This window comes from Eriocheir sinensis, chromosome 69, assembly GCF_024679095.1.
Source record: "Eriocheir sinensis breed Jianghai 21 chromosome 69, ASM2467909v1, whole genome shotgun sequence".
In the NCBI taxonomy this organism is placed as follows: domain Eukaryota; kingdom Metazoa; phylum Arthropoda; class Malacostraca; order Decapoda; family Varunidae; genus Eriocheir; species Eriocheir sinensis.
Window position 1 is genome coordinate 5,015,711 of NC_066577.1, and position 15,170 is coordinate 5,030,880.

At 43.6% G+C, this 15,170-nt stretch overlaps 1 protein-coding gene across 31 annotated transcripts in view; it reads left to right on the plus strand.

Annotated features, from left to right (window-relative positions):
- The window catches only part of LOC126988436 (zinc finger protein 708-like), a 227,702-nt gene that overhangs the window by 128,895 nt on the left and 83,637 nt on the right, over nt 1-15,170 (plus strand). For 6 of the 31 annotated variants that reach the window (XM_050846533.1, XM_050846535.1, XM_050846538.1 and 3 more), the window contains one exon: nt 5,419-6,606. The exons of 16 other annotated variants lie outside the window; for them this stretch is intronic. In XM_050846533.1, the coding sequence (XP_050702490.1) occupies nt 5,678-6,606 (929 nt within the window). In that variant the 5' untranslated portion in view covers nt 5,419-5,677. Of the gene's footprint in view, nt 1-3,827; nt 3,919-5,418; nt 7,622-15,170 lie in introns of those variants that run through there. 9 more of the 31 variants (XR_007741951.1, XR_007741950.1, XM_050846539.1 and 6 more) reach the window with 6 other exon arrangements.

Sequence of the window (15,170 nt, forward strand, 5' to 3'; positions counted from 1 at the left end):
TCCCTTTATTATTATCATTATATGATTTACAAATAATGAATGTATTTCCTCCACTGAGCCACATTGTCGTTCACCAAATAAATCAAGGAGTCTAGGGAAGGAGAGGCAATGGTGCCCGCAAGACTGAGGACGAGGACTAGTTATTCATATCGCACCCAGATGGCAGCACCATGTCTGAAAGGGTGAGGAGGTTAAGCTTGATCAACAAGTTTAACCTTTTATACAATATATGTTGCGTGTTGAGTATAGAGGTTTTGCAGTGACGTCACGAAATAGCGTCGTCTGCACCTTGTGCGTCGTCTGCAAACCCGCTGGTGGTCACCTCCCCAGCAGAGTGAGCAGACGGACGACGTGTGCTCTATCCCCAAGTCACTACCCGCGGGCAAATGGCAGGACCTTCAACATCATTTGTGTCAGGTGATTACGCGAGATCGCTTGAGAATGCTGCGAAGCTAAGATACATCGAAAAAGTCAGTGCTTTTGGGGGAGGAGACTGGTAGACTGGCTGTCTGTCTGGCTGGCTGGTTGACTGGTGGGTTGACTGGTTGCCTGTTGGGTTGATTGGCTGGCTGATTGGTAAACTGACTCTGTCTAATTGACTGATTGGATGGCTGGATGGTTGACTGGGTGGTTGACTGACTGGCTGATTGTTTGGCTGGATGGCTGGTTGACTGGCTGATTGGTTGGTTGGCTGACTGTCTGGCTGGTCGGTTGACTGGCTGTCCCTCTGCCTGGCCGATCTGTTGCTGACCAGTGATGCCCTGGTAGGCCCAGGCAGGCAAACAGGTGAGGGCAGGTGACGGCAAGTCACCTTACACTACGCACTCTTGGTCACTTCCCTGCGTACACTTATATACTCCACCCAGCACTGAACTCTGTCCCTCTGTGCACTTTGCCTACACTGAATTTCCTTTCCTATTTTCTTCCCCTGCTTGAGCACCGCCATGCTTGTTTACGTCCGCCAGCTCATGTAAATCCCGTTCCAGAGCAATCCCCCGCCACACAATAAGCTAGGGGACCCGGGGCAATACCTAAATGAGTGTTACCTCATGTAATAATCTAATCAGTCTTGCCTGTAATATTTACCTCTGACAAAATGAGCACTGCAGAGTCGAGATGAAGCAGACGGCCGCCAGTTTTCCCTCCTCACAGCTGCTATCCACTTCCCCCGCCCTTCTGGATTTGCTGGAAATCTATAAAATGACACAGCATCTCTCCCGTGTCGGTTAGAACATCCAACCGCACAGCATACGTATCCCATGACGAACACACAGAGCACTTGTGCAGCCGCCACCAAGGTTTGCTTTGATAAGTGACCACCGCCACTGACCACCAAGATGGCCGTGCAGGCCCGCGCTATCCCCGCACCCCCACTGATGGTGTCAGCTGCACAACCTTTATAGTGCATTTTATAGTGATCACGCACCCAAATGATTTCTCTTGGTGTTAAAAAGTCTCCCATACCTATTATCAATAGTTTAACACCAAGGAAAATAGAATGAAGATATGAAAATATTTTCAATAACATTCAATAACAATTCCGCCTCCGGGTGGCTCGCAGCCGTTTGTCATCAAAGTCACCCCACCGCCATGCTCTTATATTCGACATAATTCTTGCAGGTTTGTACAGAAAAAAACCACTGCCTGGAGTTCTGCAACATTTTATTCCCTTGAGACGGCAGGCGGTAAGGAAATGCAGTGAGTGAGTTTTGTGCGGGAAGAATAGACGAGGAGCGAGAAAAGGCAGGCTTGTGGAGGTTACTGTACGTTTTGAATCAACGCCGCCCCGGTCTCTCCACTACATGACCGTCTATTAGTTTGGCTGGTGACTTCTGGAAACAAGGTTCCATATGGTCTTGTATAGAGGTTTTGCTGCCGACGTCATTAGTGGGGGTGCGGGGGTAGCGCGGGCCTTCACGGCCCGCATAAACAAAAGAACAGTTTAAATCCCTTGGCGAGGTCCCACGTCCCCATCACCTTTTAATAATCCATTTACTACATACCAATTACATTTTTGCTACGTTATTGCTACCTTTAGCGTGCATATTGCCACGACCTTCCTGGTACCTACCATTAGCTTTCTAGAACGGTTCTTGCAACAGCTCCTTGCAGTACCAGTAACCTGTGTGTCATAACTCTTATTTTCCTTTGCTGCTTCAGTCACATAACTATACTCTTTACCTCACTTTTTATGCATATAATTAACAGTGAAAATCAATGGTAGTGCACATGCAGATTAGCGGAGCCTTAAAATCTAAGGTGGTCTCAACCAGCAAATGACCAGAGATAGAACAAGATGTGGTGAACTAATATTTTATTGATGCTTTTCTCCCTCATGACGCAGTCTGTCACACACTGTTAAGTTCTCGTTTTTAACACTGATACGCAGTAGTCATGTCTAGTCCTCAAGCCAAGCGGAAACGACAGCCGTATATGCAGAAATACACAAAAACATGGGAGTGACCGTTGTTTGAAAGTTGGCTGACAAGAAGCGGCAATTAAGGGCCCTATATATGTATTTCCACTGTAATTGTGTGATTCTGACGGAAAGGCGGGCAAACCAACTAGGAAAGCATGCTGCTGGGGCAAAACATAAGAAGATAGTTGAAAGTGCAAAACATATAGTTAGTGTACTTGATATGCCTTTTGTTAGTGGAGAAAAGCATGCTGAAAAACAAGGGAAAGAAGCAGAAGTACGGTTGGCTGCAGTAGTGAGCGAGCTAAATCTTCCATTTTTATCTGCGGATAAACTTGCTATTAAAGTGATATTTCCAGACCCAGATGTAGCACAGAAACTGCACGAAGTGCGGTGAAACAATGTTAATTCAGCCATCGTGAAGAATGTCCTCCGTCGAAAGGAGTGTGATGAGTTACATTGCGAGAAATAAATACACTCACACATATTGCAAGATACACTCACACATATTGCAAGAAATAAATACACACACACATACTGCAAGAAATAAATACACACACATATTGCAAGAAACAAATACACTCACACATATTGCAAGAAATAAATACACACACATATATTGCAAGAAATAAATACACACACACACATTGCAAGAAATAAATACACACACATATATTGCAAGAAATAAATACACACACACATATTGTAAGAAATAACTACACACACACATATTGCAAGAAATAAATACACACACACATATTGTAAGAAATAACTACACACACACATATTGCAAGAAATAAATACACACACACATATTGTAAGAAATAACTACACACACACATATTGCAAGAAATAAATACACACACACACATATTGAAAGAAATAAATGCACACACACATTGCAAGAAATAAATACAGACACACACATATTGCAAGAAATAAATACACACACATATATTGCAAGAAATAAATACACACACACATATTGCAAGAAATAAATACACACACACATATTGCATGAAATAAATACACACACACATTGCAAGAAATAAATACACACACACACATATTGCAAGAAATAAATACACACACACATATTGCAAGAAATAAATACACACACACACATATTGCAAGAAATAAATACACACACACACATTGCAAGAAATAAATACACACACACATATTGCAAGAAATAAATACACACACACACATTGCAAGAAATAAATACACACACACATATTGCAAGAAATAAATACACACACACACACACACACACACACACACACACACACACACACACACACACACACACACACACACACATTGCAAGAAATAAATACATACACACATATTGCAAGAAATAAATACACCTACATGCAGTACATTACAAGACTCCGGGACCGTCCCTGGCCCGGGACGGGTCTTCCTGGCGCGAGAGGAAGGAAGGAAGGTAAACACGGCTTGGCTTCCCAGGACCCAAGAACTCGCCTCAGAACCACTCGGTGAGCGTTTGTAGCCTTACTTTTTGCGGCTACTTGCACGGCAGTTAGTCTATTGCAGTGTTTATCTGAGAGTGCATTAATTGGCGGATGACCATGCCAGCATTTTCTGTGCTGTGGCCGCCGCATCAGCAGAACAGAACATTGTCATTGCCAGAACATGAACGTGCAATTTGTGTTTATTTCCATTTCATTTTTAGAGGTCCCGCAGAGGGCCACTCTCGGGTGGCATGATAGGCGGGGGATTCAAGGGGCCAGGACAGGGTTAGGATGAGGAAAGGAATTGGGACATGGTAAAGGGCCAGGACTAGGGAGATAATGACTGATGATCCTGTTCCTAAATGTGTCAAGAGTGGGACTATTAACTACATGAGATGGGAGATGATTCGGTAATTATTGAAAATCACTCCGCGCCTCGAAAATACGATATTACGCCTCCATATTGTACTTTAGGGACGAAATACATGTCCCTTAATCGTAATATGAAGGCGGAAAAACTCAAAAGTAAACAGAAAGTGGTAAAGGTAGTGAAAAAGCATATTATACATACGCGCGATGCGTTTTGATGGCGGCCATATTGGGAAATGAGCAGTATTGCCAACGATCCGGTTAGCGATGGTACGCATAGTTAGCCGTTAGCCGTTAGGGAGGGAAAGGATGGGAGGAAACTGAAAGAAATACAGCTGAAGCAAAAGCTGTGTGTGTGTGACAAAGATGGAAAATGAGAGAGAGAGAGAGAGAGAGAGGGGCTCACACTCTCATCAGAAGAAATTTTTGGGCCGTTAAGACGGGGACGAGGAGGGGTGGGGAAGGCAGGTGCGGGGAGAGTGAGGTGGCTATGGACGATGAATTAGTGAAAAATTGAAAATATTAGAAAAACAGACTCCAGCTCTGGCGTTCAGGTGACATCGGCTGTGACTGTACGATAAAGTGGTAGAAAATTCTTTTATAGTACGGTCCAAAGGTGTGACCAGTGTCACCTATCTTGCAACTGGACACAAGGGAGCCCGAGGTACAACTGACTTGTTAGCTACACTCCCATGGGTGGGTTGGGGAGACCAGCGGAACAGTGGAACAGGAGATTGAAACAAAGATGGCGTCCCATAAACAGCTCCTACACAGTATTCCCTCAGCTGTCCTTACAGGCAACCCTTAAGTGGAAACGGCAATCATGGCTGCATTAATGCAAATGGTGTTTGATGCACCTTAGAAATATAGGCCAAAGACTGGCACAGAAACATTCCATCACCCAGGCAATGATGCCAAGTCTGCAATTCACTCCCTAAAAGATTATCCATGCCAGGTTATGTGACAGCAACTATAGTATGTGTTTGTGTTGGGAGTTATGAGGATGGGAGGAGAGGCAGCCCACAGAATATGACAACATTTATCCCACTGACAGCAGGGCCTGAGGAGGCCACCTCCTGCAGTAGGCTGTTAAGCAGATATATATATGTTACTGGAACAAGGCACTGCATTAACACCTCATCTCTTACATACCAGGAAGTGGTGTCGGCCATGCTGGGAGGAGCACTGCGCTAGAAGACAGCACACACTTGGTGCCTCGAAGGCCGCCGCTGGTGCTGAAGTGAGGGTCTGAGGTGGGAAGCACAGTTCCAGGAAATAGCAAACAACCATTTATTTTCTGACTGCCATCACTGGTGCTGAAGTGAGGGTCTGAGGCGGGAAGCACAGTTCCAGGAAATAGCAAACAACCCTTTGTTTCCTGACTGCCACCACTGGAGAAGACTCCCTGGGAAGGATGACCTCAACAAGTACACCCTCAATGAACAAACACACACTCACACACACTGGTGAAAAAAATCATGAATGTGAATTTTGTGGGAAACGATTTACTCTAAAGGGTAACCTCAACAATCACACCCTCACACACACTGGTGAAAAAAATCATGAATGTGAAATTTGTGGGAAACGATTTACTGAAAAGAGTAAGCTCAACAAACACACCCTCACACACTCTGGTGAAAAAAATCATGAATGTGAAATTTGTGGGAAACGATTTACTCAGAAGCGTACCCTCAATGACCACACCCTCACACACACTGGTGAAAAAAATCATGAATGTGAAATTTGTGGGAAACGATTTACTCAGAAGAGTACCCTCAAGAGACACACTCTCACACACACTGGTGAAAAAAATTATCAATGTGAAATTTGTGGGAAACTATGTACTGTAAAGGGTAACCTCAACAGCCACACCCTCACACACACTGGTGAAAAAAATCATGAATGTGAAATTTGTGGGAAACGATTTACTCATAAGAATACCCTCAACAACCACACTCTCATACACACTGGTGAAAAAAATCATGAATGTGAAATTTGTGGGAAACGATTTACTGATAAGAGTACCCTCAACAAACACACTCTCAAACACACTGGTGAAAAAAATCATGAATGTGTAATTTGTGGGAAACGATGTACTGAAAAGAGTAACCTCAAGAAACACACTCTCACACACTCTCGTGAAAAAAATAATGAATGTGAAATTTGTGGGAAACGATTTGCTCTTAAGAATCACCTCAAGAGACACACTCTCGCACACGCTGGTGAAAAAAATCATGAATGTAAATTTTGTGGGAAACTATTTACTCAGAAGAGTCACCTTAACAGCCACACCCTTACACACACTGGCGAAAGACCTCATGAATGCTTAGAGTGTGGCAAAAGGTTCATTACAAAGAATTGTTTGAACTTACATACCTTCAGACACTCTGGCCTGAGAAAGTTCAAGTGTGATGTTTGTGGGAAACATTTCAAGGTTAAGAGGGATATTGCCCAACACATGAAGATCCACTTCCCCTGAGGTGTTGTGTTGTGCTGCTGTATTTGGGAGTGTAGGTGGAGGTGGTGTTAAGTCAGCATATTTATTTGGCCTATGTGATGTACACAGATACAGTAGATACATGTATGGATGTGAATAATGGCACAGTCTGTTGAGCCGTAGCTCCCTGACAGACAGCTTTCTTTTTACGTAATACATTGTTGCATGTGGTTGATTACGCAATGTTGTGTATAAAGGAACAAATTATTTTATGGATTACCAAATAAGAATAATGAACAAGATTACATTATAATGAAAAATTCATGCCATGAGTTCTGAAGAGCTAATTCATTTTCTTTTACCTTCACCTTGAATTGATCTAGATTACCGTTATTTACTAGGTTTTTAATTTCCGTGTATAAAGAATTCCACAGGCTAGGACCAAAACATAAGATGCTGTGTTTGAAAAGTAGCTCAAATGTGAAGACACACCTGGTTACCTTGTTACTTCTGGCCTAGTGAGCAGATTCAACGAGTTGAGTTCCATGGTAGTTTTTAATATTTTATAAATTAATACATTAATACTCATGTACTGAGTGAAATTTTTGAAGATTTTGGTTTATGAATATAGATTCAACTGCCCCTTGCCGACGTCTGCCGGCTCCATCCACACCTCGGGCCGCCTCCAATCAGCTGCCCGCTTTCCCTCACGTGACTCCTGGATGGGGGAATGCTCGTTTCCTCGTCGGCACGGTCATAAAGGAGGCGGGAATGGCCGCCTTCGCAACAGCTTGTTTCAGCTATCGACAGGGGAATGGTCGTCTTCGCAACAATATTTTAGAAAATGATACATTAATACTTATGTACTGAGTGAAATTTTAGAAGATTTTGGTTTATAAATATAGATTCAGTCGAGTCAAATTTACCTTTAATTTCCCCAGTGAACATAAGGCCGCGTAGGTGCTACTTTGGCTTGTTATCTACAAGCAAAAGATATCTACACAACACTTTGGCTTGATATCTACAAGGAAAAAATATTTACACTTTACGAATTTTATTTTAGGCTCATAAAATAAAGATGTGCTTAAAATATTGAAATTTTTTATTTCGTTTATGTTTTAGCAATAAACAGCATGCACCTCGGCTAAAATGTCTGCACAGTACAAAATTTTATTTGAATATCTACATAGTAAATCACAATATAATACATTATATATAACAGAAAATTTAATTGAAACAGTAAAAAATTCTAAAATGTCTAATTTAATTGAAAAAAAAATCTAAAATGTCTAAAATGTTTATTAAAAATATTCTAGCGATAAACAGCACGTACATCGGATAAAAATGCTAAATATAAGTCAGGAGCTTTTTTTCTCATCATCCGCCAGCAGAAGTAGTCTAGATGGGATTGAAGTGTTCTTTGATTGCAGCCTCTCATTTTTTTCAATATACGAATCTTCGCGTCAAGCCATGATCTTTCAATTCCTTGTGTATGTGCTCCGGTGTTGGGATTGACGTAATTTTGCTGATGATTTACGGAAAAATGACGAAAATTGAGTTGGTTTAAATTAGAGTAAGCTCTCCATTCGTCGGAATGGATTACTGAGCCTTCAGCGACTTCTCGCTGAACAATTGGCTGAAGTGTCTCACGGTCTCTTCTTTGGACGTAAAAATATCGGCAATCTGACCCCTTCTTCAAACCGAACACCCAAGGACCATCAATGCGCCTTCCATGGCTGCGGTTATTCTCCACTTCAGCTTCGCTGTCTGTTGAATTTGGAGCCCTGTCTCCTTGCAACATTCAACCTCTGTTGTATTTTCTACGTCCTGTAAAGCGTGCTTCATTAATTTGCACAGCCTCTTCTTCAGTGCCCACCATTTGACCACGATTCTGGACTGAAACAATCGCTGTACAAACTTCTCTGCACATAATTAACCAATTGCATATTGCTTCAGTGCCTCACTAGTTAAACTTTGAACCAAATCATGAGAGGTCTTGTATGAAATAAAAGGTCAATTCTAAAATTTGGCAAAGAGAGAACTTGCAATTTAGTTTGTTATTTAAATCTGTGAAGTGAAAAAATACATTGCCTCTGCGAACTGAACGAAAACTTTGACATCCACGGTTTTTGCAACGAAGAACGGGCGTAAATTCGCCATTTCGTCTTCTTTTCCGAGCATCCTTCATCTTTCCGCCACATCGATGACACGGTGAAACACATTGTTCTTCATCCAAAAGTTCATGGATGTCTTCTTAAAAATGCCAGTGCCGTAGTTTCGTCACTGATTTCGGTGTAGAAGTCTTTTGCGAGCATCTTGAGGGCTGTATCAAAGCCAGAAATATAAAGGAGGATTTACTAAGGTTAATGGAATTAAGAAAAATAAATAACTGGTCTATCTTTGAAATCTAGGAAACAAAGTAGATTACAAGCAAATTAGAAATTAGATAACAAACTATAGATAACATACCAAAGCTGTCTGGAATGATGTCTGTGGCGAAATGAAGTGTGTTGTTGCCACATGTACCTTATGGACTCGGGACTGGACCTTCCACCCATGCTTCAGGCTCTCTAACCACACATTCTCTCGAAACCAAGAGAAGTGTTTTCCTTGTTTTTGTACCTTGTGGAAGAGGGATCGGAGCTTCAACACTCAAACAGACATTCCACTCATGCTTCAGGCTCTCTAACCACACATTCTCTCGAAACCAATGAAGAGAAGTGTTTTCCACTTTTCCTTGTTCTTGTATCACACATTCTCTCGAAACCAATGAAGAGAAGTGTTTTCCTTGTTCTTGTACCACACATTCTCTCGAAACCAATGAAGAGAAGTGTTTTCCACTTTTCCTTGTTCTTGTATCACACATTCTCTCGAAACCAATGAAGAGAAGTGTTTTCCTTGTTCTTGTATCACACATTCTCTCGAAACCAATGAAGAGAAGTGTTTTCCTTGTTCTTGTACCACACATTCTCTCGAAACCAATGAAGAGAAGTGTTTTCCTTGTTCTTGTACCACACATTCTCTCGAAACCAATGAAGAGAAGTGTTTTCCTTGTTCTTGTACCACACATTCTCTCGAAACCAATTAAGAGAAGTGTTTTCCTAGTTCTTGTACCGTGTTGATTGCAATATAAGGTGTAGATCGCATAACAAAGTAGATTCATAAGACGTAGATCGCAATGTAAATGTAGATATCATACCAAAGTAGATTCATGACACGTAGATAACAAGCTAAAGTAGCACCGGACGCGAATACTGCTTCCTTGTCGTGCTCGTCTGACATATGAGGACGCGTATACTGCGTCATGGCTGAAGTCTTCTGGAATAATGTAATCATTTTCCGGGGTCAAGGAAATTAGACTGAAAGAAGATTGGAATATATTTTCATCTTTACAACTCCGCCTCCTTGTGGCTCCCCGCCGCTGCCGCTGCGTCGGTCACCAAAGTTGCCCCGACGCCATGCTCGTCTGTTCAACATAATTCTTGCAGGTTTTGTGGCACGAAAATAAACTACTGCCTGGAGTTCTCCAACATTTTATTCCCTAGAGACGCAGACGGTAAGGAAATGCAGAATGAGCGATACTGTGTGTAAAGAATAGAGGAGGAGCGAGAGAAGGCAGGCTGGTGGAGGTTACTGTTTTGAATCAACGCTGTTCGGTCTCTCCGCTACATGACCGTCTACTCGTTTGGCTGGTGACTGCTGGAAACAAGGTTTTTTATGTTCTTGTATATCAACAGTCTTGGTAGTTGTATATTTTTACCCCTGAGATTATTACTATCGTCGTAGTGAGGCAATTCGTATTGAAAACCATAGCTGGGGACGATAGCAGAGAACATTATTCCCGATACCCGATAACTGACAATGGAAAACCTTATCGGAGAGGCGGTAGCTGAACGGTTAGCGAGACGGCCCCGCGTTCAGGAGGACGCGAGTTCAATCCCCGCCCGGTGCCACCAAGCTGGGATTTTTCAGCCGCCGCCGAGTGGCTTAAAACTACCCACATGCTGTCCAGAAGACCACCTATCAACCCGGACTACGAAATTGTAAGCCGAAATATTAGCGTATGTGTCGGAATGGCGGAAAATGGCCGAAAATGGCCATTTTTCGCCCAGAGCGTCCCGTTGCAGCTCTGATTTGATGCCGTAGGTTGATCCACCTTCCAATTTTGTGTGATTCTCAGGTCGAAACGAAAATATATGGTCAGCGTCCAAAAACAAGTGTTAATTGGTAAATTCATGACAGGGGCGTTCCTAGACATTTTGGGGCCCGGGGGGCTCATTCCCATTTGGGGCCCCTCTTATGGGGTGAGAGGCGAGCACAATGAGCCAAAGCAGCTGCGGGGTTTAGTGGGGTGCTGTTAGCCCCCACCCCCCCACCCCTGGGAAAAGGGCAGGGCCCCCGGGCCCTGCCCTTACCCCAATCAACGTTACCCACCCTCCTAGGTCTATAATGGTCTCCATGATTGGAAGGGGGCCCCTGAAGAGCCCTATTTCTTTGACATAACATTTTTGTTACATTTTTGTTTACAAAATTGAAAATTGGGGCCCTTTAGTGAGACCCAAATTTGTCTTTCGGGTCCAAATATAAATGGGGCCCTTGACCATTTTGGGGCCACTGAATTTAGCTTGTCCTCCTGCCATAGCAGCAATGGTTAAATTTCGCATTTTGGGGCCCCCCTCACTTTGGGGCCCGGGGGGCGATTTCAAACAGCCCCCCATCGCCCCCCCCCTCAGGAACGCCACGGATTCATGATGGTACCGCTACTGTTGATGAGGTTTCAGGCCCCTCAACGTTAATTACCAGCGCAGCATTCAACATCATAACAATATAATTAATGTTAGCTCCGAAAGTTGTCCTCGTTTCTCATGTTTGTAACGTTATATAGGATTTAGTCAATTTTAGTGAATAAGTGATCGAGTCTCCACCCACCTCCATATATATCTCCTGTTTTCCCTTGTCCTCCTTCTCCTCATTTCCTTCCTTAATTCTTTTTCCTTTATTTCTGTAACTTCCCTCACTCCTATCCTTCCTTCCCTCCCTCTCTGCCCCTATAATCTTCTATGTTCTCTCTCTCTCTCTCTCTCTCTCTCTCTCTCTCTCTCTCTCTCTCTCTCTCTCTCAGTCAGCTGCAGTCTGCAATTAAGTCACTGAATTAGCCCGTCAGTCTGCGTGGGAGTTATTCAGTCAGTCTGTAATTACAGACTGACTATCTCCCTGACTGATGGGCTAATTGATCGAGTGACTTACAGACCGACTGACTGACTGAGGGCCGCTTTCACAGTCATTGTGTTTGTTTTGATCGTTACCAATGGCTGTTATCGCCGCTTTAGGATTTCCACGTAAAACTGGCCGATGGGGTAGTGGCGGCTGCGGGGTTAGCCTAGCCCCGCACCTTGCCACACACTCAACACCTCTCGCTTCCTCTGCAGCCGCCATTACCCCATAGGCCAGTTTCACGTGGAAAATTATATATAGTGCCGATCTCCGCCATTGGTAACGATCAAAACAAACAAGTGACTGTGAAAGCGGCCCTGAATAACGATCACTGACCAACTCCCTGACTGATGGACTAATTGAATGATTTAATAATAATTACAGACCGACTGACTGACTGAATAACGATCCCTGACTGACGGGCTATAATTGAGTGACTTGCTGTGACTTAATTACAGACTGACTGAATAATCCCTGATTGACGGGCTAATTGAGTGACTTAATTAAAGACTGACTAAGTAAAGCTTCCAGTCTCTTAACAGCCCGTAAGTCAGGGAGTTAATTATTATTCATTCAGTTACTTGGTCAGTCAATTATACCAAGCTATTCATGCACTTGGCCGAAAGGTTCATCAGGATTAAAAAAAAGTGTAATCGTGCAAGGGGTGCTTGCATGCAGGTTGTGCACGCCAACTCGATCATTTATCACACGTACCGAAATACAAGGAGTGCAGGATCGAACAATCTTGCATATTTTCTTCAAAGTCAAAAGAAAGCCTTTAATTATAATACACAAAAATGATTGAGGAAATTGCCATGGAATGTAATATTTGAGCAGTCACATTCTCAGTTTTACTGTTGCACAAAAATAAACGAGTTACAAATAACTAAAATCCATCACCATGTAACGCACGCGTGCACCTCCGTGGTCTAGTGGTCAGCTACTCCGGGGCCGCGGGCCCGGGTTCGACTCCCGGCCCGGGCAGTCGGCGTGCACCTCAGCCAGCTGTTCATCCTCCCTTTCGGGCTGGTCGATAAATGGCTACCTGGGGAAGGTAACCTGTGGTAACCCGGTGTCACACTGGCCCTGTGTCCCGGGGTGACGGGCTCCCTCCCACCACATGCAGGCTCAAGTGCCAATGCCACGGAGAGGAGCACCGAGGCCATGCGCTGCTACAGCGTCTGCCCCCAACTTTTTGCGTTAACACACATCCATTGAGCAATATATATATACATATATATATATATATATATATATATATATATATATATATATATATATATATATATATATATATATAAAAAGCCAACAGGACCCGTCCCTGGCGCGAGACGGGTCTCAGCGCCCAAGAGGGAGACAACCATGGGGGCCTTCGCTTAGGCTCTGGCTTCCTCGACGTACGTTGTTTCATGCACAACGAGGCGTTACACTCAGAGCAAGACTGCAGCCTTGTTGTACACAAAGCCGAGGGTACAGCACATCACACAACTACTTGGTGTGTGTGTAGCTTTATTTTTTTGCGGCTACTTTAGTTGGCTTTGACCGCTTGTTTGTTTGTTGTCGTAGATCCAGTAGGTGTCATACCACTGCCGGTCTGGGGACCCGCCGCCTCTGCTCCAGGTCAGGTCAGGTCAGGTGTCGTTCGGGAAGCTTGGCCTTTGTATCGGCGCTTCCCTGATGATCTTCACTGGTCCATCTTCAAGTATTGCAGCTGGCTAGTAGTTAGTTAGTTAGTTAGTTTGTTGTTTGTTTGTTGTTGTAGATCTAGTAGGTGTCATCACCACGGCCAGTCTGGGGACCCGCTGCCTCCACACCTCTGCTCCATCTTCAAGTATTGTAGCTGGTTAGTTTGTTAGTTAGTTAGTTAGTAGTTAGTTTGTTGTCGTAGATCTAGTAGGTGTCATCACCACGGCCAGTCTGGGGACCCGCTGCCTCTGCTCCATCTTCAAGTATTGTAGCTGGTTAGTTAGTTAGTTAGTTAGTTAGTAGTTAGTTAGTTTGTTTGTTTGGTGTCGTAGATCTAGTAGGTGTCATCACCACGGCCAGTCTGGGGACCCGCTGCCTCTGCTCCATCTTCAAGTATTGTAGCTGGTTAGTTAGTTAGTTAGTTAGTTAGTAGTTAGTTAGTTTGTTTGTTTGGTGTCGTAGATCTAGTAGGTGTCATCACCACGGCCAGTCTGGGGACCCGCCGCCTCTGTTCCATCTTCAAGTATTGTAGCTGGTTAGTTAGTTAGTTAGTAGTTAGTTAGTTAGTTTGTTGTTTGTTGTCGTAGATCTAGTAGATGTCATCACCACGGCCAGTCTGGGGACCTGCAGCCTCCACACCTCTGCTCCATCTTCAAGTATTGCAGCTGGTTAGTTAGTTAGTTAGTTTGCTGGATCTGGATCTGGATTAATGATGCACAGGGCACCCGTACAGGTGCATAACACGCACTCTACTAGTATCTCATTACCTACCTTATGAAACATCAGTAGCTCTTTATATATCTTTTCTACAAACCTTCAACAATCATGTAATGCTTTCAAAATCCAATTCAAGGACTTATTTTTACTCTTGAAAATACGGGATAATGTTTACGGAAGCGCGTCGCCTCCTCTGGTGCTGGCCGCGGTGACGGCGCTGCCGCAGCTGCAAAATAGCTCACAGAGGGTTTTGTTAGGTTAGGTAGGGTTAGCTAAGGTTAGGTTATATTCATGTCCATGATAAAATTCGCAGTATTAGCATGAAAATAACAGGTTTGCTTTGGCGACAGGCGTGGCTGCAGTGCAGCCGGTGTTGCAAGAAATACCTCCTTTCAAAAATAAGTCACATATACATGTGGGGTGGGGGGAGCAGCCCCACTGCTAGCAGAGTCGTAAAGTTCAGTTGGAGTAGTTTAAATATGCTCCCCCACTCTAAACCCTCTGCGAGCTATTTTGCGGCTGCGGCGGCAGCACCGCCTGAGGAGGCGATCCACTTTCGTAAACATTATCCCGTATTTTCAAGAGTAAAATAAAAGTCCCTGGATTGGATTTTGAAAGCATTTCCATGACTGTTGAAGGTTTGTAGAAAAGATATATGAAGAGACAGTGATGTTTCTTAAAGTAGATAATGAGATACTAGCACGGTACTAAAACAAATCTTTACCGTGAATCAGATGTAATTGTTATGGGGTTAGCACACTGGGCAAGTTTTCCGTGGATCTTCAGTCAAACCACGATTTCCGCTGGCATGGTTCTCAATTCCATGGTTTTCTGACGTGTCCACGGTCTTCCG